The 24,298-nt window shown below is 31.0% G+C and overlaps 3 protein-coding genes across 3 annotated transcripts; 2 read left to right on the top strand and 1 right to left on the bottom strand.

Annotated features, from left to right (window-relative positions):
• The first annotated feature begins 247 nt into the window (after window positions 1–247).
• On the top strand, window positions 248–11,724 carry LOC108771969 (uncharacterized). Its single transcript, XM_018537396.1, has 4 exons — window positions 248–263; window positions 530–648; window positions 742–887; window positions 11,640–11,724. Exons 2-4 carry the CDS (start codon window positions 555–557, stop codon window positions 11,691–11,693), a joined length of 294 nt encoding a protein of 97 aa, XP_018392898.1. The 5' UTR covers window positions 248–263; window positions 530–554; the 3' UTR covers window positions 11,694–11,724.
• LOC108771968 (uncharacterized) lies at window positions 4,039–13,408 on the bottom strand. Its single transcript, XM_018537395.1, has 10 exons — window positions 13,247–13,408; window positions 10,330–10,595; window positions 9,296–9,396; window positions 8,426–8,664; window positions 7,439–7,703; window positions 6,602–7,009; window positions 6,076–6,228; window positions 5,608–5,863; window positions 5,011–5,144; window positions 4,039–4,725 (listed from the first exon to the last, which is right to left on the bottom strand). The coding sequence occupies exons 2-10, from the start codon at window positions 10,583–10,585 to the stop codon at window positions 4,375–4,377; spliced, it is 2,163 nt and encodes a 720-aa protein (XP_018392897.1). The 5' UTR covers window positions 10,586–10,595; window positions 13,247–13,408; the 3' UTR covers window positions 4,039–4,374.
• A 4,549-nt stretch (window positions 13,409–17,957) lies between these two features.
• Window positions 17,958–22,186, top strand: LOC108771950 (phospholipid scramblase 1). The gene is made up of 7 exons (XM_018537373.1): window positions 17,958–18,060; window positions 18,184–18,273; window positions 19,048–19,197; window positions 19,771–19,982; window positions 21,103–21,264; window positions 21,802–21,948; window positions 22,113–22,186. Exons 1-7 carry the CDS (start codon window positions 17,958–17,960, stop codon window positions 22,155–22,157), a joined length of 909 nt encoding a protein of 302 aa, XP_018392875.1. The 3' UTR covers window positions 22,158–22,186.
• Window positions 22,187–24,298: the final 2,112 nt, after the last annotated feature.

Here is a 24,298-nt window from a genome sequence, read left to right as displayed (position 1 = left end):
ATATATATATATATATATATAATATACTGAATTTGATTTCATTCTTTGTTATAATAAAAATTGTTTTTCACAAGCTTTTTCTCATTTTAATATTAACATCTTTTTCAGACCAGTAATTTGAACGCGTCAACATTGTTATGATGGCGACACTGTCGGCGACAAGTTAACTATCTCGCGAAAACCGTAGCTCTTTTCCTTGTGAGAGATTTCTTTTCGCATTAACTGCATCAGGAGAGCGAATTACAGATTTCAATCAGCGTCAGGTATATATAAATGTACAATATTTTGTTTGTTCTAAAACCGATCCTTATTCGAATTTTTGTGTTGCATTTTTAATATTCGAGTGATAATAATTTAATATAATGTTAATGTGCTACTTGAATATTGTGTGTTAAATTGATATTCAATATTTTTTTATGTTAAAAATATAGTTTATGAGTAAGTAAACAAATAACATACAAAAATAATTATGTTTTTATGACTTCAATAAAAACAAATGAATAAATAAAGTCAATTTATTATTAATCAGGATCAGTTAACTCCATCCGATCGTCATGTCGGAAGATTCTTACGAGGAAATCATCCGTCAGATCAATGAAGCGCACATGGAGCTGAAAATCAGACTCGAACAGGTGTCGAGGCTGCGGAGTGAGTGTCCTCTTCGAAGATCTTCAAAAATTCTGTTCGGATAGGTAATTAAGAGTTATCGATGTTAAAAATATACGATCGAACTTGTTGCAGTTGATTGCGCGAAGCTACAGCTAGAATTGCTGAAGCTCTTCAAGCCGCAATGTTTAGAGATACTAGAAGTGATACGGGATATTTCTGTACCTGCGGATTTCATTGATTTGAATAACGGTGACGGTATCGAATCGCGCGACAACCAGGTATGCAGTAAAAAATATCGTGTATTTGTATTGAATATGGGTCCTCGTTAAAATTTTTGTGTTGAATTTTTAACATTTCGAATATTAAATTGATATTCAACATTTCTTAGTGTTAAATTTGTTAAAATAATCCAATTTATGAGTAATAAGTAAATAAAAAAATAATGTACCATATTTTAAAACTTAAATTCTAAATAAAATAAATAAAATATGTTAATTTATTTAATATATTATAAAAATGTATAATTTTACTGCAGAGAAACATGTTTCCATAATTTACTTACAAATTGTGTCAGTGTTGTATTTTTTGTATTAATTTTTTCAAAATATATTTGTACTATACTCATATATTTCTTAACACAAGTTAAATTAACACAAAAATTTGGATGGACCGATGATTAAGTTATGTTAAATTTAAAACAAATTTTCCGACTATATATGTACGTACAATTTTGACCAAAATTAGAATTTATACTTTTTTTTTATTCATTAATGGAATTTGTGTGTGTATGTGTGAAACAGACGTAAACGTTATAAATCAATTTTTAAGCTAAAATTATAATAAATTAATAAGGTCTAATAAGGAAGGCCTAATATTTTTGGCTAAAACTGTATATCGCAAAATTATATATATAAGGTGTGTGTTGAGGCATTGAGCCGTAAAACGGATGCATTTATGTTGAAATATATTTATTATATTTCGAATATACTGACACATCGATATGCGTATCGATATCCGTATAACGCCATGTAACGTAAATATCTGATATAATAGACAGTAATAATAGATATAGATTTGCGAAGATAGACTCTTTGGAAGCCGCGTCAAGTATCCTTTCTTTGTTCTCCATCTTTATATTCTTCCTTCTCTCGTCACGTCTCCCGATGTTGAAAAACGCGTTGAACTCGCGATTCCGCGTGTAACTACTGCCTGTGAGAAATTAAACGCGAATAATCGCACTAATGTAATCCTGATTGGCGCGGGCACGGAGAATTAAATGCGCTAGAAGGAGACACATGCTCTTGTTACAATACTTTTTTTTTTCTTTTTAGGATACTTAACACAATAGTTTACACATATATTTTTTTTTATTGGATCCCATTCTTTCAACTTTCATTTGCGAGGCGTTCGTCCAAACTCTCGTTCGATGAAATTTTGCGATCTTTTTTTGGTGGCCAACGTTCGCAAAGCTCGATTTTCGTGACAAGTCGTCTTTCGAATAAAATCTCTGTCAGGGATATTATTATTGTCTCTATAACTCGTTAATCGTTGTTCAGTTTAATATAGGAGGAGAGAAAGAAATGGACGTGTTTTCAGAAAGCCGTCCAGACGAATCCCAAGCAGAATAATAAGTCGCGATAATGTCAAAACAATATTAAAATGAATCGTAAATGATTGAAAAATGACTTTTAATGATCATTTTAGAGTTATTTTGACATCATTTTGATGTCATGATGACTTATTGTTCTACTTGGGATAGCACACCTCGCAAATAGATAAAACATCTTATTCTCTTAATTAGACATATCTACTCTCTCCTTTTAATCCTTTATAAGTTTATTTCTTTTTAATAAATCAAACGCATCAATTCGCTATAATTAGACATCATTCTCTTTTTTTTTAATAATTTTTTACAATTATTTTTTTAATTGAGGATTTTGAAATCTCGCTCTGACGAGAAATGTATACGCGACGGATGCAAAAAATGCTGTTTCACATATCGAATACGTATTTTCAAAATCTCGAATCGAAAAGAAATGGACAAATGGGACTTCACATTCAGAAAAAAGCATAATGACTATAAAGGTGACAATTGCATAAGTAAAAGTAGATAGATAGAATTAGTATGCATAATTGAATATACTGATGTACATAATTAAATAGACTATTTAATAGTTGCGATAACTGTAAAATAGTTTAATTATCATGTACATTAATTCGACATATAAAACTTCTGTCATCTTTATAGTTGCTACTATGGCTTTCTCTCTGAGTATACATTTGCAAAATTACTGTTTTTCAGAATAATGTACGCTTTTTCCCATCATTCTAAAAAAATTAATGCGGTCTTTGTCGATCATTCTAATCCATTTTAATTCGAGTCGAGAATGACTCTTCGTGCATCAGTTTAATCCTCAATTAGTACCATACATAGCATCTTCATGATTAAAACTAGAAATGCACTAAAAATTGTAAAATTATCGAATATCGGATATTCAAAAAGAATGTGATACCGGATGTCCCGTTAGATATATGCTAGAGTAATTATTCATCTAGATATCGTATATTTTTTTTCTGGATATCCGGTAAAAATTTTCCAAAATTCTAAAGATGGAAAACAAGGGAAAAATAGCGATAACTTTCCCAACGTGAAAAGAAAAAGAGGAAAGTTGAAAGTGCAAGAAGCTGAAAAGAATAGAATTCTGCATCAGCAAACTTTTAATTTAAAATTTCATTTAGATATATTATCAGATGTTAATGATTTTTCCCTTGCTTTCCTTATTTTATAGAATTTTTGGGAACTTATACGGGATATTCGACTAGTCCGGTGTTACATTCTTTTTGGATATTCGATGTTCGATAATTTTACGATCCTCTACCTTGAAGATCTGTGCTGTATGGATTATATAGTACCTTATGAGGATTAATCTTGATTTATGTTTCGTTATGACAGAAGATTCTTTAACCCTTTGTGGACCGGTAACCCAATTTTGAGTCATCTCTTTCGTTTTATGAATAAACTGCTTTCTCTTGATTTTTGTGAAGCTTGACTTATGAAGCTATAGTATAATTTTATAATACTTTATTCTCTCTCTCTCAAAAATCTGAGATCAAAAATAAAAAATTCCATATAATGGATTCAGAAATATGCGAAACTTAAATAATAATTTGACTGTCATAAAGCTTAGTTTTAGGGAATTTTTAATTGCGAAGTATAATGTTGTGTTTTGAATTTTGTTTTATTTGAAACTCATTAGTGCTACGCAAACAGTACTGATTTCTAAACTGACTTTCAAATTTTAATTATTAGCTTAATAGTAACAGTAGATTTTCATTCATGGAGACTATTACTCTTTTGAAATTCTTAATTCTCCTAAAACCAAATTTTACGATTTGTTGAAATTTGAATTTTAGAATTCTGAGGCCGAAATCGAATTCAGCTTCAAAAATCTTCAGAAAACAAAATCTTCTATAAGTTACTTTAGAAAACTCCGATCCTCAAAGGGCAAGGTTAATAATAGAGTAAATCCGCCGTTATCCGGACGAAACTTCTAGATAAGAAACGTAGGCCAAAGATGATTGAACAAAAAACGAAATGTAAGCAACAGTAACATAGTTTCGATATAAATGAAAAATCTCTGTCACATTCAATCGGATCGTCAGAGGGACTCTGTACTCAGGCGATACCCGGTTAATCCGGATAACTGGCGGTCCACTCTATCGCGCGGCCAAACCGGGGGTGGCTTCCTCTCGTTAGCCTGATCCTTATCGTTCGTACATAGTTTGCTGCAACGTGTCGAGGGCGCCTTCGTGGTGGAAGCGATGCCCGGTGCTCTCGTACGCCGGCGACGTGCGAAAGTATCGGTGCTCGTATCGTGCGTGATATCGCCGCAAACACGAGTCGTGGGCGTTCCGTGCACGACACTGCACGATCGCCGTTCCGGGCGGATGTAGCTGCGATAGCAACAACGCAGTGTTTCCACACGACTGCCTCTCACTCTCGTGTACCGCTGTCATCCGCGGCTGCTCGTCTCTGGACTCAAACGCGTCGCAAATCTTACCGGCCTCCAGGGCGTAGTTAGCGAGACAGGGTAACAACCCCTCCTCGTCCTGCGTCTGGTAAAAATCAGTTTGCTGTAGCCTTTCCGTAGAATAGGGAATTAAAAAAAAGTCAAACGAAGCATAAAAGTCGTTTAAATTTTGGAACTATCTTAATAGAGTTTCCGTGATGAAAAATTTTCTATAACTTTTCAGAATTTCCTGGATACATTTTAGAGTCTTTTTTAGAATTTTTGTATAACATTTATAGTACACGTGTGTGTGTCATTAGATCAATTTATCTTTAATTTCTAAATTATCAAAAATATCTGTAACGTAAAAATGAGAATCTGTGTAACGTACACAAGCTTTGCAGATCTGCAGTTTGACACAGGGCACGTATAGCATCTGAGATGTGTCACCGGCCAAGTTATCTACGGCTCGGCATCGCCACTCGATGGCTTCTAATTCCGGACAGTTTTTGGGTTCCTCAATGGCTGTATAATTCAAGCAATTATATTGTATAATTTGCATTAGCTATTTTATATATATTTATTTATTAACTCGATTTATTGGATTTGTACAAATTTCCAAACTTATTAAGCTATTTTTCTGACTTGCAAATTCTTTGGAACTAATCTTTTCTTCATAGAAGTGAGAGATAAATAATATTTCATTTGAAAGTTAAAAAGCTTTCTTTAAAGCTAAATAAAAGTTAATTCCAAGAATAATAAAACGTTACTTTTTATTCGACTTCAAGCGGATTTTGCTTTAATAAGTTTATATTATTATATTAAATAAAGCTATAGAATCCCCATTAAAATAAATAATCTTCAATAGAATCTCCAAATAAAATCACAGGATTATAGAAAATCTGAAAATTATATTATAGAATTATGCGTTCGCGATAATCTTTGTAATTTTCACCATGATTTCTAACTCTCTTTCGAATATACTTACACTCGGTTTCCTCTAAATTGTTGTGGATATTGTTTCGCTTCTCATCAGTTTTACTATCGGTGCCGCCATTAGTACTTGGATTATTGTTGCTGTTACTATTTTCCCGAAAATTAGACGTAAAATTATTGTGCGCCTCTTTTTGCATCCTCTGCGCCTCCTTCTGAGCTGCAACATTGTTTCGAAGCTCGCTCAGTGCTTTTCGCATCTTCTGCAACGAATAAGCCGCTGCCATTCGCGACATTAATTTATCCTTCACCTGTCAAATATTTTTATAGATTTTTATTTCTTTATATAATTAATTTCTAATCATGTATACATTCAATTTTTTAAACATATTTCTTAATCAATCAATAGTACCTAAAAATTGAGGATAATTACATTTTCTGAAAATTTTATAATTGTATAGTATTTTGAAATAATTTTATTTATAATCCGAATATAAAATTTATATGCCAATAGAAAAATTACCTTTTGCAGATCTGCTTCATCCTCTGAAGCGGCGTACCTCATAGCTTCTTCGACAATTAGGTCCTTAATATATTTCAATTTTGAGTCCATCTGCTCAAGTTTATCCTTCCGCTCATTCTCATCGTCCTTTGATTTCAAATTTTCAGCCATATTCTGTTAATAAACATCCTTATACTCGTTTATAAAATCCTTATTGTATTCCGTAAAAATAAATAAAATTCAACTATTATTAAGATCAAAAGTATAAAACATTTCCAAAAATTAACGTAAACAATTTAACGAAAAAAAACATAATTTTATTGAAAAGTCATATTCATTTTTATAACAATTTTAATATTTTGTTTATTTTTTTTAATTTTATTACCACCTTTTCCGAGAAAATGTAATAAATTGGTGCCTTTTTATAGTCAAAAGCTATATTATTATTTGTTCATATAAATAATCAGGTGAATGATAAAATATTTATTTTCACTTTTATTGCCGTCACTGTGCATTCAACAAGAAAATTTCAATAATTACAATGTACCTCATAATAACGTTGCAACATCCATTCGTCGTCCTGATTCTGCGTGCCCTGTCCGGCCGTGAAGGTAGCTTTCTTCTTCCTTCGATCGATGCCGAAATATTGCGACCAATCGACGCTCTTCTTCCTCACCTGGACGAATTTCGACTTGGCGGTCTTCGTAACGTTTTCCTTTTGGCCCTTCGGAGCCGGCGTCACTTTTGATGGAGTTTCTGACTTGCCTTCGTGACTACCGTGCTCGTGTTCGTGATCATGATTCTGATTGGGTTCGTGCTTGTATTCGTGGTCGTGACTCTGGTTAAATTGCTGCTTGCGTTCGTGATCGTGGTCGTGTTCGTGATCGGATTTATGAGTGTGATTGTGCGAGTCCGTGAATTGCGTGCCGAATAGGGCTCCCAAGTCTTGAGCAACCTTGAAACAAGAATAAAGGACCAGACTGAACTTTTTGCAGCATTGCTCATTATGCTTGAGTATCCCACATAATGAATCTTGATTTGTTTCTAACTAAATTTTTAATTATTTTGTATGTAGCTACATATTTAATTATTTTGACGGGTCCAACAAAATCACTTTGACATCTTTGTATCTAGTTTAATAATTTTGTATCTAGCTAAATTTTTAATTATTTTTATGGTCCAACAAAATTATTTATAGATTTGTATCTAGTTGAATTTCTAGCTACTCTTGCAAAATCGTTCTTTCCGTGTATGTCTACGTCAGCATCGTTCGATTCTTTGTAATTTCGTAAAAAGCGCTCCGCGAAATCAATACGAAATGATTGATAGCGAATGACAGAGCAATTATCTCCAAACAGCAACGGCGCGGCGTTGTTTGTTTTACCTTGGGATCCGTGGACTTTAATCTGGTTTGGGTCGGCCTGGGGCTTCTCTTAGCGACCGGATAGCGTTTCGTCAGTTTGCGATAACTGCCGAATTCACGGCCGATGGGAAATCGACCATTTACGTTTCTACGTTCCGCCGGAAAATACAGGATGTCTTGATCCTGATCGCGATCCACGAACTCGTCGTCGTTGCCGTCCTTCGTCTGGCTTCTCAGCAACGGGCCTTTGCTAAGAAGCTCGCCCCAAGACATTGGTCCTGTCGTTCTATCGAATAAATATTATGTGCTTAAGTCCCTTTTTTTACCCATTAACGGTCGTCTGTATCTTCCTCATTTTTAGGACGAAAATGATATTATATTATTTATAAAAATTTATTATATATTTTTTTATACAAAAAAGAATGTTTAAGAAAGCAATGTAAATATCTTAGTAAGCGTGAAAAACTCTTTGGAACATTTTAACATGTCTGAGATGTCTACAATGTCATTCTAAGATGTCTTGTGTCCTGATTTTGGATTTTGTGTTATCTGATTACCTGCTATTAACCCTAGTCTGTCTTTTCTATATTTGACCTAAAATATATTTATTTCCTTACTAATATTTTATTTAAAAACTTTTTTTCTTATATATTTTACGAGTTCGTTTGTTAACGCAAAATCATTTTTGTGAAAAATTTTTATTCTTTTCTTTAGAGCTGTTTAATTAAATTGACCTAAACGTCCAACAATATGTGTGTGTGTGTGTGTGTGTGTGTGTGTGTGTGTGTGTGTGTGTGTGTGTGTGTGTGTGTGTGTGTGTGTGTGTGTGAGCACGTATAGTAAATTTGAAGACCGATTAAAAAAACCAACAAAGCATAATCGAGATCAACTTATCTAAAATTTATGTCGTTAATATATGCATAAATCGATAGAACGCTAAAGCTCGCGTTTTACATTATCATTGTGATCTTTAATGTCACAAGTTAAAGGGATTAATATCGAACTCACTCGTATACTTTGTTCCCTCTACCAGCTCTGTATCTGTCGTAAAGCGATTGTAAAGCGGTTAGATAGTCGTCGTCATCGTTTACTTCCATGAGCGCACCGTACGGAGAACCGTCCTGCAGTTCCTCCACGAATAGCTTCATCAGATCCTTGTTATCCAGATTCATTCGTTCGCCGGCGCCACCCCGTTTGCGGCTACCGCTTCGCTCGCGCTCGCGGAAAATCGAGGCCACTGGTTCTTCCTGTAAGCAATTATCATCGCGATACTTGATGTCATTCATCGAGACTCTCTACCACACCTTGTTCAATTTGATTGTTTAAAATGTTTTTGCTTTCGATTTTTATGTTAGAGAAGGAATGAATATTACGATTAGCAAAATGAAATTTTCTCTCTTTTTTGGAGAAAGAGACTTTTAATCATCTTTGGTCTCTTTTAAAAATTGATTTTATTACAATTTTAACGAGAAATTGTTACGTTTATATTATTTAATATAAATATGTATACAGTATTTAATATTTATATAAATATTTATAAATTATGTATAACTTCATTATATTTATTATTAATTATATGTAAATTTATAATAAACTATATGGATTTAGATAAAAAAAGCTTATTGCATGGACTGCTAATCTTTTGACAAATTTTTTACTGTCCAAGCTGAATAAAATTAATATTAAATTGGTATTTTATTTTATAAACTTATCAGTTTTAATTACAGAAACGGAAAATGGCTATCTTTATGTCCATTTTTTTTCATTGAGATTGGATTACCGATAAATCAATTTATAGCTCGCTTTTTCATCCATTAACTAAATTACATAATTTATCCGAAGGTGAAATACTCGGCTTTAACGAATTAATTAGTTTACCTGTTCAGGTAAAGTCTCCAAATAATCGAGCAATGCTCTTTCGAGTAGCTTGTTGTTTATGCCCTGAAGACCCTCCCCCACTGTTTCCAACTGACCATTGTCTGAAACCACGATAAAAATGATTGCAATTAAAGGCAGAATCTACTGTAAGATCAAAGAAATCAACTTTGGGAAAAACAATTTAGCAGAGCCTTCTCGAGGAAAAGGAAGGTACACTTTATAGTTTAGGAATAGCAGATTAAATGTTCAATATTGGATATTTCGACTATAAATATCATAAAAATTCTTTAAAAATTTTACATTTTGCAGTAGAGGATAATTTATACGCTAATCGATCGATTTGAAAGTTGACCGATCGATTAATTTATAAATTATCCTTTACACCAATCTGAAAAATGTGGTTATATATTCTTATAAAAAGTTAGACAACATTTTTTTTTAATTCATAAAGATCATCTGCAGGTTTTTATGGGAACTGTTATGAGCGTTGTTAGGAGCATTTATGTAGGCCGTAAATATTAACTTATGATGTAATCAGTTCAGTTTAGTACAATTTTAATGCTTTTGTTCGTAATGACCGATCGTTAACATGAAATATACTTATGCCATAACCGTTTACTCAAATTTAACTTTTACAACAAATGGCAGCATGTAAATAATTTATTGAATTTACCGGTTACGCGGCATAATTATACAACCTACATAAATGTTCCTTTATATATAGTAAGTTTCATCTTAATAATACATATTCAATACGATACAACACGGCAGGAAAATCCAATATCATACAACACAAAGGTCTGATACAAAATTTATAAATATATACCGAAAATTTATTTTTCCTCGCTCTTTCTCGGAGTCTAAGACCCAGTTTCACAACTCATAATCAATTCTTAATCGAGGTTTAACTTATTTCTCATCTCTTTCCAATTTTAGAATTAGAAAGAGACGAAGAATAAATTAAACCTCGGTTAAAAATTAACCATGAATTGTGAAACTGTCTAAAAAAAAAAAATTGCTTTTTGAAACCTTACCGCCAGGTAGGAACTCGATTTCCTCGTCGTCCTCATCGAAATCACGGTCAAACTTCCGATTAGTGTCACCGCCGTGGTACTTAAACGAGTGCAGGTCATTGTAATACTCCGGCGAATCCGCCACGTCCAGAGATCTTTTCTGCTTCCGCAGATTGTTCTTGAGGACTTCATCATGAAATTGCCGAGCCGCGGGAACCAGCGCGATCGCGCTGGTTCCCAGGATCAACAGCGGTAGGATCCAGTGTGGCAATGCCATTGTGCTCGAGCTAGTCAGCAGAAACGTAATTGTGTCTAATGCGCACGAAGGAAACTTTGAGAAAAGAATTTGAAACACATATGTGTGTTGTCTCTTGTTCTCAGACATTTAGCATTTTGTAAACGTGTATAAATTAGAGACAGATTAACATAAAATTTTAAGTAAAAAAATCTATTTTGTAAATATAATAAAATGTATATATTAAAACAGGAAGAATTTGAGAAAACACAGAAAAGAAATACTATTATATAATAAATAATAGAGATATTATTATATTATTAATTTAACATAAATTTAGAAAATTAATTAAGTATGAGAAGATATAGATTTAAAAAATTGGAAAAATAGATCAATTTATTAATAATATTTTCGATTATCAAGTATGTCTTTCAACAAGTTTTTTTAAAAATCTGTTTAATTTTACATTTCTATATGTATATCGATTTTCTTTATTGAAACGTTGTATTAATCTGAGCACTCCTACAATTAATATATTGGATAATAATAAAGGGAGATTATATTTCTAATTCTTTCTTAAATGAAAACCAAACGTTACAATGTTTGCATAGCTTTATAAATTTCTAACAAAATTTTATATTATAAAATTTTTGTTTAAATATATTATCTAAGTACTCTAAAAAATATGGATGTGGATTTATCATAAATGTTTTAAATATAATTCTTACTATGTTGGTATCGATACAAATACTACCCACGTAGCACAGTAGCGCTGAAAAGCGCGTATGCAGGTGCATTACTTCAGTAGTTTTTTAGCGCTTTAAAAGTGAAATTGAGTATTTCACTGCTTAACCGGTTTATAACAAACATATATTTACGTCAATATAATGGCTTTAATGTTCATCAGTACGCACTAAATGTGTCCAATCAAATTCGTTGTTATAGTGAGTCTGAAAAAACAAGCTCCTCGATTCGATTTTGTGCTCGATGCCATCAAATGCATGCTTGTATTCTATATTGTAATAAACATATATAGATATATTGATACGTCTATTTTGCATATTGTATACATAGCTAATATCGATTTTGTTAATAGGGTAACGAAGTCCTTCGCGCGAATGAAGACGTATCGAGGAAATCTATGATGTAATGTCAAGACAAGTCCAGAGATCGGAACAGCCCTTCGTGAAAATCCCATTCGATATTCATAGAAAAACTCATTGAACTTAATATCAAAACTTATTGAATTTAAAATTGAACTAGAGAAGAAGAATTAATAAGAAAATAACAGTTAGATTATAAAAGTGATTTTTTTTTTTTAAAGAAAGGAAAGAAATTATAAAGTAAAATAGTCCTCTCTCATATATCTTATTTTAATTAAAAGTCAGAATAAAATTAAATTACATGAATTGAATAAGAAAAATATAATAAGATAATAAATGGGGTACAAATTGAATATAAAATTACATTGTACAGCAAATGTCCTTTCTTTCGGGATCGATAAATGTAAAGTAACGTTTAATAAATTATAATATAAATCATGAAGCGTGCTGATATCTCAATTTTGCATAGAGTGATTCTTTTTATTTTGTTAACAAAAATTAATGTTAACGAAAACTGATGTGAGGCGTCGTAAACATTACAAAGGAAAATCGAGTTACCAGATGGTAACGACTTACGGTGTGAAACTTGGTCGAATTTCGCATGCTTATCGTCGCGCGAATTTGCCTACGTACGTTTTGCCATCGACAAACAACGACTTCGACTGTTAATGCCTTATTTTGTAAATTCTCGCAAACGAATGTTCCGGGATCGGAGTGGATCACGACAAATCCGCCTGATTGCAACAGGACGATTTCACACGTAACTACGTGTGGTAGGTGAGATTTTTACAATTAAAGAATTTAGTAATTTACATTATCATTATAATTAAAAACTCGGTAGAATTTCGCAAAACGTCCTAAATAAAAAGTCATTATGACATCAATATGGCGTCAAAATGGCTCTAAAATGATTATTAAAAATCACTTTTTTTATTCGATGATTTATATTAACATCATTTTGTTGTTATAGTGACATATGTTGTTTTACTTGGAATTCCAGATGAAACTCCAAGTAGAACAAGTTCATTAAAATGACATTGAAGTGAATCGTGAACAATTGAAAAACGACTTTTAATGATCGTTTTAGAGTCATTTTGACATCATTTTAATGTTACAATGACTTTGTTGTTCTTGGGACACCCACGAATACAAGTCGAGAGAAAGTCAAAATGACTTTATTTTAATGTTAAACTGATGATTTTTTTATTACCAAATTTGACTGTTTATTATCATTAAGAATTGAAATGAAGTCATTTTGATTTTTTGTTGACTTTTGTGTATTTCTTGGGGGATAGAATCATTATAAAATTATAATGATATCATAGGACATCATCATGATTTGATGATATTATTTGATACTTAAAAATAAATTTTTATAAATGACAGACAATGTCTTTATAATACTATTACTTCTGTGTTCTACTTGAGGTACGTCGCAAATGAACAAGGAACAAATCGAAGAATCAAAGCAGAGACCAAATTGACTACGAGGACAGTAGAATTTTAATTAACGCGACATAGGAAAGTAAACTAACTGAACTTAATTAACGGAATTTGACGAACTGATGGATAATAATGAACGTAATGAAGCGCAATGTACCTGATTAATTCAATCTCTCATCCGCGTGACACCCCTTAGGATAAACAGGCTAATGAGCAGCTCTTCCCTTTTTCTCCTTTTTCTTCTTTTCTACGTCGTAACGTTGTCGATGACGATACCCCGAGCGTGCATGGAAATCTCGACCTGTTCTTTCACGACCTGGAGAACCGTCAATGGCGACGGCTTTTATATAGGCCGACGAAGGGTGGATCGATAGAAACGCGCATGGAATTCATCGCTGCCGGTGGCGGCGGCGGCAACAGCAACAGCATCATCAGTAGCAGCAACAAGTAAAAGGACCGATGGGATGCGGAAATCCCATCCGTGAGAGAATTAATCCAAGCAGAACGACAGGTTACATTATAAGCGGCAAAATAGTATCAAAACGAATCGTGACTGATCAAAGTCATTTTTAATCAGCATTTTGGGGCATTTTTATTTTGAAACTATTTTGATGATTTTTTGTTCTATTTCGAAAAATTCAGATCAGATTGGAAAATTCAATGTTTCTCCTCATCGCGTGTTTTCTCGAAATGGGTGAAGAGGAACGTTTTCCGACCCTTCGGGGCGCGAACCCCGCCTTTCAGGGCTGCCATTAACGTATACGGCGCCTTTGTACAAAAAGTATTTTGCTGTTCTTAATATTTTTATGCGATGAAAACAGTTTTATGAATAAATCAAATTTGCTAAATAAGAAGCATTAAAAATAAATTTCCGATTTCATTATCATATTTACTTTGTTTTAAACATCGACGGTCTTACACAAATCTTAGTATTAAAAATAAAATTATAATGTTTTTTAAATGATTTTTTTTACTATAATGCATCGTCTGTAATATGCAGAGTAAACTTAATGTAAGAACAGTAAGAAATTGACCAGTCACAGTCGAATGTGAGAAGAATAATCGACTGTAATTGGTCAATTTGTTACTCTTACTTCTTACACCAAGCTTACTCCACGTACTGTAGATGACGCATAAGACCTTTCATGTTTCTTATTTAGCAAATTTGATTAATAATTTTATTTACTAATATTTTAAACAAGCTACTTTTTGAATAGCTGGTAATACGAATTTTAACTTTTCCAGTAATAACTAGAATCTTTATAAAACGGAGCAAATTTTTTATTGTTTCAGATTAACCAAGAACAAAGTCATAATTAAGTCATAATTAAGTCATGATATCATGAGAGGTCATCATGACATTATTTCATACTTAACAATGAACTTATTATATAAGTGACAAATAACTAAATAAGATCATGATGATGTCCTTATAATGGACACTGGAAAAAGTCTAGTTGGATTAATTGAGATTTTTGTTGAAAATGAACAAATCAGAATTTTTTGGCTGAATCTGTTATAATTCTAATTAGGATAATAAGAATTCTGATTAACATGATTAAAATATCCTGGCGAATGAATCTGATTAGATTAATTGAAATTCTGATTGAAAATGAAGAAATCTGAACTTTCTGATTGAATGTATTATAATTCTAGTTGAAATAATCAGAATTCTGATTGACATGATCAGAATTTTCTGATTTATTTATTTTCAACTATATATATAAATTTTTCTTTGTATATTATTACGACTTTTGTATTTTATTTGAGAAACAACAAGATCTTTGACCGAAAATATAATTATTTCTCTCAATTGAATTAGAATTAAAATCATCTAATTAATAATTTGAGATACATTGAGATCACGCAGATGATCAAAATTTTAATTAGAAATGAAGGAAATTAATCGGTAGTTGCAATTATGAATGTGTAAATAAATATATACCGAGGGGATTAATTAGCGCAGAACGCCGCGAGTGTTTTGAGTCCGGATCATCTCGGGCTCTCTCGAGCGAGAAAAACTGCCGGGGAGAAATTGTAACATGCGACATAACATCGCTTTAATCCTTATAAGCAGAACCCGGTTCCTGGTTACGCGAAGCCATTCGTCTCGTGGACTAATGAAAGTCGAGACTTTGTCTTCCATGCTTTGTTACATCGTGTTTTTCTCAAATGCGTAGTATACGAGCCTCGTCATCCATATACATCCACAGCATGGCGGTTGTACTTCACACGTTTTTAATACCTATATACTCTCATAAAAACATATCAACCGAATGCGTACCATTGCTAAGAAAAAGATATTTGATGTTTGTGTTGACTAGAATTACATGATAAAATAATTATAAAGGAGCTCTGTTTTTTATATTATTATTGTTAAAATGTTACTAATAATATAATAATTGGATTTATAGCTTTATATATATCCAAAACACGGTTGTCCATTATAATTTTATAATAGTTTTCAAGAATAATATGAAACTCTAAAAAAATAAAAATTTATAAAAATATAAAATCCCTTTTTTTTATATTCTAAATTGTTTTATTACGTAATAGTTACTTAAAAATAAAATTATTTTAAAAATTATCTAATACAATATTTTTTTAATTTTATCTTTTATCTAGATTAATGTAAAATTAATCATCTTTATCTTATCTAAGATATATTTTTGTGTGATTTATCTTATCTATATCTAGATAATTTTTAATTATCTAAGCAGAACACTGCCAGTGTAATAAACACCAGAAACTTTTCTTTAACAATAAAATGTTATATCGCGTGAAGTCCGGGAATAAAAATACAACGCAAATGGGATATACATGACGCAAATGGGACGTATGATTCGTTTTACAAAATTAATCGTGGTAGACAGAAAGAGAGTGTGCAGACTCATTAATTAATTTAACGTTAATTAATCCGGGAAAAGTCTGGAGAGCGAAGAAAGGCGTTTTCGGAATTTCATTCAAGAAGTATTGATCATCGTCGCGGAATTGCTTGATCATCGGAATGCGCTGTCTCCCCTTGCATAATTCTTCGACAGCAATCACATCGAAGGAACTCTTTATTCGCATTTAAGAAACTCTTTATTCACGCAAATAAGACAAAGATTATTTTACTATTTATTGTATACACGTATGCATAAATGCATTACACTATTTTCAAATCAGATATTGTGTAGTTTCTTCACAGCTGTGCGTTACTCGATTAAAATTATACTCCTTCACGAGTTAAAGAAGATATTGAGGTAATTATTTCTACGTATAGTTATATATGTTATATCCGCTAAGAGCAAAAAATGAAAAATAATGTAAATGTATGTAATAAATGTGTCAAATTATACTCAATTGAGTTATTTTTAATCATTTCTACAATAGGTCACTGTTTTATTCAATACGTCATTAATTTAATTAAAATAATGCAGTTTAAAAATTTTCATAAAAATGTATTTTTTATTCAAATTTAATTTAGAAGAAAGTGTTATGATCCTTGTGGTTGTAATGATCTCTCTTAATATTTTCGTGTTTATTTTTATTTCGTTATTTTAAAATTAACCCTAAAAATGGATTGATTTATATTTTGGCACTCATAGAAGTTTAAAATAACAAAATATTATTTCAATTCGATCGAACACGAATCGAAAAATACAGTGCAGATTCTCAAAAAACAAATACATCTCAAGTCAAGAAAAAATAAAAATAATTTTATTTTGATGTCATAAAAATCAACATGATTATTTTTTAATGCAAATTTTGATTATTTCTTTACGTTAAAAATCAAAATAAAGTCATTTTTTGTTGACTTTTGTATGTTCCTTGGGAGCTGAGAAAAGATGGAAGAAATCTCGAATATTTTGTAAGCGTTCGTTATTGACGAAATTTTTGCGTTTAGATCAGCGCTTTTGTTACGAATATTATCGATAACTACACAGCGATATATCGCTTATCCGCAAGATAAATGATAAAGAAATTGTCGGGCGATAACGAGAGAAGATAGCCAGATAGAAATTCAAGTACGAATGATCGGATAGTCTTCCCTCGGTGGTTAGCGACCCTCGGAACGGATTGCCTTGTTTTGCTGAGCAAACGTTACTTTTAAAAACATTTGATACTAAAAGGTAATGATTAAGTACTTATTTTGAGTATTGAAAATTGAAAGCAGTGTCATTCAATGCAAAATTCATTACTTGAAAGCATTGACTCAAGTAGAACAATAAAATCGAGATAACATTAATATAACATCAAGTTGAAGTTATTTTAAAAAAGTCATAATGATGTCATAAAATACTTTATTATGAATTTGTAAATTTTTGACATAACGATGATTTTTATGTGATTTTTTTGTAACTATTATTTTAAAAAATTATAAAAGTCATTAATACGTCAAGAATTCATCAGAAAATCATTATCAGTAGTGTATCACATACATCATTATGTTATAAATTTTTTCTAGAATGATTTCAACTTAATTTTATTACGGTTTTATGTTCCATTTAGGAATTAATAGTGCTTTCAATACTCAAAATAAAAATTAATCACTAATTAAGGAACATACCAAGTCAAGAAAAAGCCAAAATGATTTTATTGACGTCAAAATAATGATTTTCAGTTACAAAATTTGACTATTTACTGACATTAAGGACATATTAAAATAAAGTCATTTTAGTTTTTTATTGACTTTTGTGTGTTCGTTGGATATCTTCCAGTATTCAATTGGCCATAGTAATAAATGGGTTTCTATAAGGGTGAAAGAAGTGACAGGTGAAGAAACAGATCTTTCTCTCTCTCTCGCTCTCTCTATCTCGACTGTCTGTCCGCGTAATCATCCCTCTTCTCTGTTCGTCGGAGACGGTAAACAAGATCACTCTACGATGATGCGGTACACGGAAGTGGACTCGACGATGGAACGGAGTTACGCACAGCAGCTCAACGACACGTCAGCAAACAACGGCGAGCAACAATCGCAAGCGACTGGTATCAGACAAAGATATCACACGTTTTATCGCGCGGAGGACATTTCTTTTTTCCGCAATTTTTTTCAGAATCCATCGTAAATGGCTCATCATTCTCTTTTAATCTTTTTTTGGGACTCCCCAGCAACGAGCACGGCGACGCAGACGATGGAGCTGCAAGAAAACTTGCCAATTATTCACACGAATTCCACCATCATTACGATCCAGCCGGGAGGTGAATAGACTATTTCCCTTAAATTAAGTAAAAAAAATTACTTTCTTTTGACGTCATGAAAGTAAAAATGCTGACTTTTTTGTTATAAAATTTGACTACTTAGCAATGTTAAAAACATTGCTTAAAAATAAAATAAAGTCGTTTTGATCTTTCGTTGACTTTGTTGTTTCCTTATTAGAAATGATGTCATTAACGGCCGCCATAAAATGTAATTTCTTTTTCCTATTTGTCGTGTTGCGTAAATAAATATTTAAAAACAGAAAATTAAATAATGAGAATTAAAAAGCAAATAGTTCTAAAAAAAATTGCGCGATGTGTTAAGTAAATATTTTGTTAATTTTTCTTTTATATAATATAATTGCAGCGTCAAGGCAAAAATAATTCTCCTTAATTTAATTTTTAAGGAAAAAAATTTTTAGTTTATTAAAATATTCAATGTAAAATCATTATTTTGATTATATTCTCCAACAGTTTCCGAGCATATATGATGTTTTTGATTATATTCTCCAACAGTTTCCGAGCATATATGATGCATATAATTTTTTTTTATTTTTATGAAAAAAAATTTTTAAACACTTGCTCGAAAAAATAATGAAAAGAAATTATAATAGTCTATAATTACACAAATATATTTTTTTATACATAATTATAAATATAATTCTTTAACTGATTGCGCATAAACGTGATAAAAAATTGTTTGACAACAAGTACTTACGTATTCAATAAGATTCGCAGCCGCTTTTGTTCTAGCTAATTTTCGCATCACATTTATAGAAGGCGAGAGTCGATTCCGTAGGCCAATTCCTATCAACACTCTCGATTGGGTTTCGACACCTAGATCGCATTTGAATGCAATCACCGGTACGCAGTTCCTGGACGGTGTTGAGCAATTGGAAATTCAGCAGGTTATTGATTTGAGTACTCGTACGTATTTAGCGCACCATGCGCCAGCTTTTTGCTCTAAGAAAATAGAGTGAAACAAGAAAATATTTATAATAAATTTAAATAGCTATAATATATAATTGAATAAAATCAATAATGCCAAATATATATGTAAATTTCTTATCATAAAAAGAATATGCATATGTATTTAATAATGTTTAAATATTTATATTATTTAATGTTAACAAATAATTATTAATAGTTAAATTTATATAATTAATATGAATTAAATAACTAAATAATTTCTTTTTTAATAATGTTTCTAATCAACATACATATCTCTATTAGAGAAAATCTTTTTAAAATATTTATTTAATATTTTTACATTAAATAAATATTTAAAAAAAGATTTTTTTATATTGTGTGTGATTGAGTTAAGTTTTATTTATAATTATTATGCGAATTATTAAAAAATATAACTTTTTATGTATATATATATATATAATTCTGCTTTATCGATATTATATGATAACTTAATAAATAATACAATTACATTATATACGAATAAAAGATATAATAGAGATGTATGCAATTTTTGCGCGAAATATTTGGCAGTACTCGGCAGACTGGACAAGGGTATTCAGTACAGGGTGAAAGTGCCACGCGCGGAAACATTGTTTCTTGCCATGGAATCTAAGATGGAAACGGAATCACGATTATGCGGCTGGTACAAAGGATTCGTGTTGAACGTCTTGGATCAGTGTGGCGAAACCGCTTTCATCATCCGGAAAGATCCCAGCTTGTTGCACGTGCCTTGCTCTCGACAGGTAAGTCGACGAAAGCGTCCTACGCATTCTTGCTATTATACCAGATTTAATTATAGGAAGTTTATTTGCATCTTAATTATCAGCATATCGCAAACTTTCGAATCCTCCTTCTCGAGCTTATTTATTATACATATATATATATACACACATACATATTATGCGTACGATTTAGACGTGCAGGCATCCAAGGAATACAAAATCAACAAAAAATCAAGATAACGTCAAAATCATTGACTATATTTTGATGCTGAAAATCAATAAACAGTCAAATCGTGTAACTAAAAATTATCATTTTTACATTAAAGTACATAATTTTGATTTTTTCTTGATTTGGTGTGTTCCTTGGGCAAAACACTTGTCTTAATAATTGTTTCGGAGTTGAAAAAATATATGTTTTGACACCTCAAAAGGAAAAATAATGCAACTGTTGAGGATTCGTTAGTAATCTAGCAGTCAGTTGCCCAGAGAATACACAAAAGCTAACAAAAAATCAAAATGACTTAATTTTGATTTTTAATGTTAACAAACAGTCAAATTTTGTTGGCAAAAATTCATCATTTTGACTTTCATGACATCAAAATAAAGTTATTTTGACTGTCTCTTAAGCTGGTGTATTCCTTGTGTGGCGTTTCACAAAGGAAGATATATCGTCGCAATAAATTGAGCTTAATGTGCTCAATTAAATTATTAATCCTGCCGTTCTGCTCGAGTAACCCATTTTTTTTTATTAAAACAGAACAATTTTCTTTAATTTCTGTAAATTATAAACTATAATTTTTTACGACTTTGTATTAGATATATAATATTTAAAATAAAAAGTAAGGATTTTTTGGCAGCGATAAAAAAAGTCTAATTATATCAATTTAATAATAATTTACTAGAAGCAAAGTAAAACTATTTAATTGCCTCGAAGCTTCTTCAGCGATTTCAAAACTTTACAAAAGAATATCTATATATAAGAAAATCCCGCATTACAATAAATTCTATGTGAGATATGAACGGAGAACAGTAGGTTTAATTTTCGACGTACCTATCAGATCTTAAAACAAAGCGACAAACGTGACGAACGTAATGATTTCCATTTTCTCACTTGATTCGTTCATTTTTCGCATTCCTGCAGAGAATTACGGTTGAAAGCGCGAATCTCATCGGCAGCGTGGAGAAGAACTTCAGCCCGATAGGGCCAAGCTTCACTGTGTATAACGCGATCCAAGAGCCTCTCTGCAACATTTATGGACCCTTCACTTGCGACTGTTGTATGTTCAAGGAAGCGCAATTCCAGGTGAATCAATATAGGATCATCCACATAGAATACGCTAACGTTAAAAATATCGAATGATCGACCAGACTTATCGCAACTAATGTAAAACGTAAGACCGAAAACGAGTTGCACAAAACTGTTGTTATTTCTTATTTGACAATATTTTTTATTTATTCTTATTTGTTTTATGCCTATTGTTAATTGATATTACTATGAGAAATGATTATTTTTATTACAAGCTATTAAATTATTAATGCCATACTGAGAGATAAATAGTTGTAGTTACCATAATTTGACTTTGAATATTTTTTTAGTTCCACTACATGTATTAATTAATCTAAAGTTATTTTAATCGTGCAAATTATAATTGTTTCAAATGCATTATAATAATCATAAAATTGCAACCTTTTCTCTTAATGTATTTATTAGAAACATTACGTTAATATTTATACACATAATAAACAAAATTATTATATGTGTAATATATTAAAATTTAATATAGTGTACTTTTTCTTATTAATTTTAATTACACTACTTTACCTACCTCTTCCTTTTTAGATCGTATCATTGGACGGATCTCACCAAGTCGCATCACTGATACATCAATGGGATCACTTGGCAGTCGATTATATCCTGCTTCTTACATTTCCAATAGATACAGACGTGAGATTGAAAAGTCTGCTCCTCGGCGCGTCGTTCTTAATAGTGAGCGATCACTTTTAACTTTTATTCCGACAATTAATTCTTAATTTTTTCAATTGAGCGAACTCAAATCGAAAATCGCATATTTACGTACATGTATATGTATATGTAACATAAATTTATAATTAAACATAATTTAATTGTACAATTGTATTTTTATGTTTCAGGAGTATTTGTACTTTCATCGAATAAGAAGAGCTTCCAGAAGATAGATACTATAAATTATAAATAATTTGCAACCTTTTAAATTATTGCCTGCTTCTGTTTGTTTCGTTATATATGTACAGAGAAAAGTGAGCACAAACTGTGCATTGAAAGAAAAGATTGGCTGCTGCAGATGGTAAAATATGGCATAGCATTTTTAATTTAATACTATGTGTAATTTAATGTATCCAATTTCTTGTTGCAGCGGTCAATTGTTGATCGTGTTAGCCATCCGCATGACTGCTACAATTAAAAATTGGCTGCTGCAATCAAAAATTGGCTGTCGCAACCAATTAAAAATGCTATATCATATGCAGCTAATTTTATTTTTCAGTGTGGATTTTACAAAACTGATATACTTTTTAAGAAACACAATTTACGTAACCTCACGTTACAATTTATTACGTAACCGTACGTGACTTTATGCAGATAACAATCGGATTGCATAATTATCAAATAACATATAATTATCATTGTTTTTAATATCGCATAATACCATAAATACTCATTGCAAAAGTGCAAAGTATAAATATGTATTATTTCTATCAAGATTTGTACATGGAAAGAATGAGTTGAAATATTAAAATATTTTTTTATTTAGATTTGAAAAAAAATTTGTTAGGCCATTAAAATATTTACGTAGAAATCTCAAGTATGATTAGTAGTGCAGCAAAAATTTTTTGAAATTCTAAATTAGTTTGAGCTACATAATTATTTTAATAACCCAAGAAAAGAAAGCGCAAAAAATACGAGCTGCGAAGCAAAATCTCGAAAATGATATCACTTTTTCACAACGTAATCATCCAAAGATATGCATCGCCGTGATTTATTACAATACAAAATTTTAAAGTTTAAAGATGTTTGTATTTTTATTCTCAGGTGAATTAAGTTTCATCTTTATGTGTACATACACATATGTAATAAAAATGATATGTAAATTGATAAGAAATTATATCATAAAGATAATAATAAATTAAATATATCTGCAGAGAAACAAATTATCCCTTACTTCTTTCTACTACATACAAAAAATTTATACTTATATACAGGGAATGGAAGTAACTCGTTACTTGTAACGAAATTACAGTTACAAGTTACTTTTTTGGTAACTTTACTGGTAACTGCGTTACTTTCTTTTTTTGGTAACTGTAACGGTAACGAGTTACATTTTTTGGGTAACGGTAACGAAATTTACAGTTACTTTTGTCGTTACTTTGCACACGATTGAATACGGTTCGATTGGATACATGCTATTTATAGCGCTTATCAATAAGACTTGAAAGCCCTTAGACATTCGGCCGTTATGATTCAGTAATTATTTTACACTTCTATCTTCTATGTAATACATAGGACATACAAATATTTCAATTTGCTGCATATTTTACAGGTTTTAGAATTACAAAATTGTGTTTAAAAAAAATTAAAAAATAAATTAAATAATAGTAAAATGAGAAGGGCTATGAACCCAAAAGCGAAACAGTTTAAAAGACGATGACAATAAGTGTCGAAACGTCGTTTGTTTTTATCTTGTTTTATCTATGTATTGTTCTAATATATATTTATACATTTAATTACATTGTCATCGTCGTTCTTATCGGAAATAAACTGTTTCATTTTTGGCTCGTAACCCTTCTCATTTTACTATTATTTAATTTATTATTTGAGCCATTCTACATTGTTTTTTTTTTTTTTAAAAAAACTATATATTTGTCAGTATTACATATAAAAAAAAAAATGCAAAAATACATTTTTAAATTGATTTTAAAAAAGTAACGGAAAAGTAACGAAAAGTTATTTTTCAAGTAACGGTAACTGTAACGAGTTACTTTTAAAAAGCGATAACTGTAACTGTAACTAGTTACATTTTTTACTCGGTAACGAGTAACTGTAACTAGTTATTTTTAAAAAGTAAGTTTCCATTCCCTGCTTATATATCACAATATTATATATATAATTTAGTACATACAAGAGTAAATTAAAGATTATTCGAGTCAGATTTAAAGTTGTATAATGCAAAGTTTAATAAACTTTAAATTATTCTTTTCTTTAATGTACTATGGACTCGGTTATATATCATATTTAAATATTTTGAACTAGAGAGAGAGAGAGAGAGAGAGAGAGAGAGAGAGAGAGCTCGGTTATTCTCGGC

This window comes from Cyphomyrmex costatus, unplaced genomic scaffold, assembly GCF_001594065.2.
Source record: "Cyphomyrmex costatus isolate MS0001 unplaced genomic scaffold, Ccosl1.0 scaffold17, whole genome shotgun sequence".
In the NCBI taxonomy this organism is placed as follows: Eukaryota; Metazoa; Arthropoda; class Insecta; order Hymenoptera; family Formicidae; genus Cyphomyrmex; species Cyphomyrmex costatus.
The sequence above is the reverse complement of the archived record's forward strand: the minus strand, read 5'-3'. Positions and strand labels throughout refer to the sequence as shown.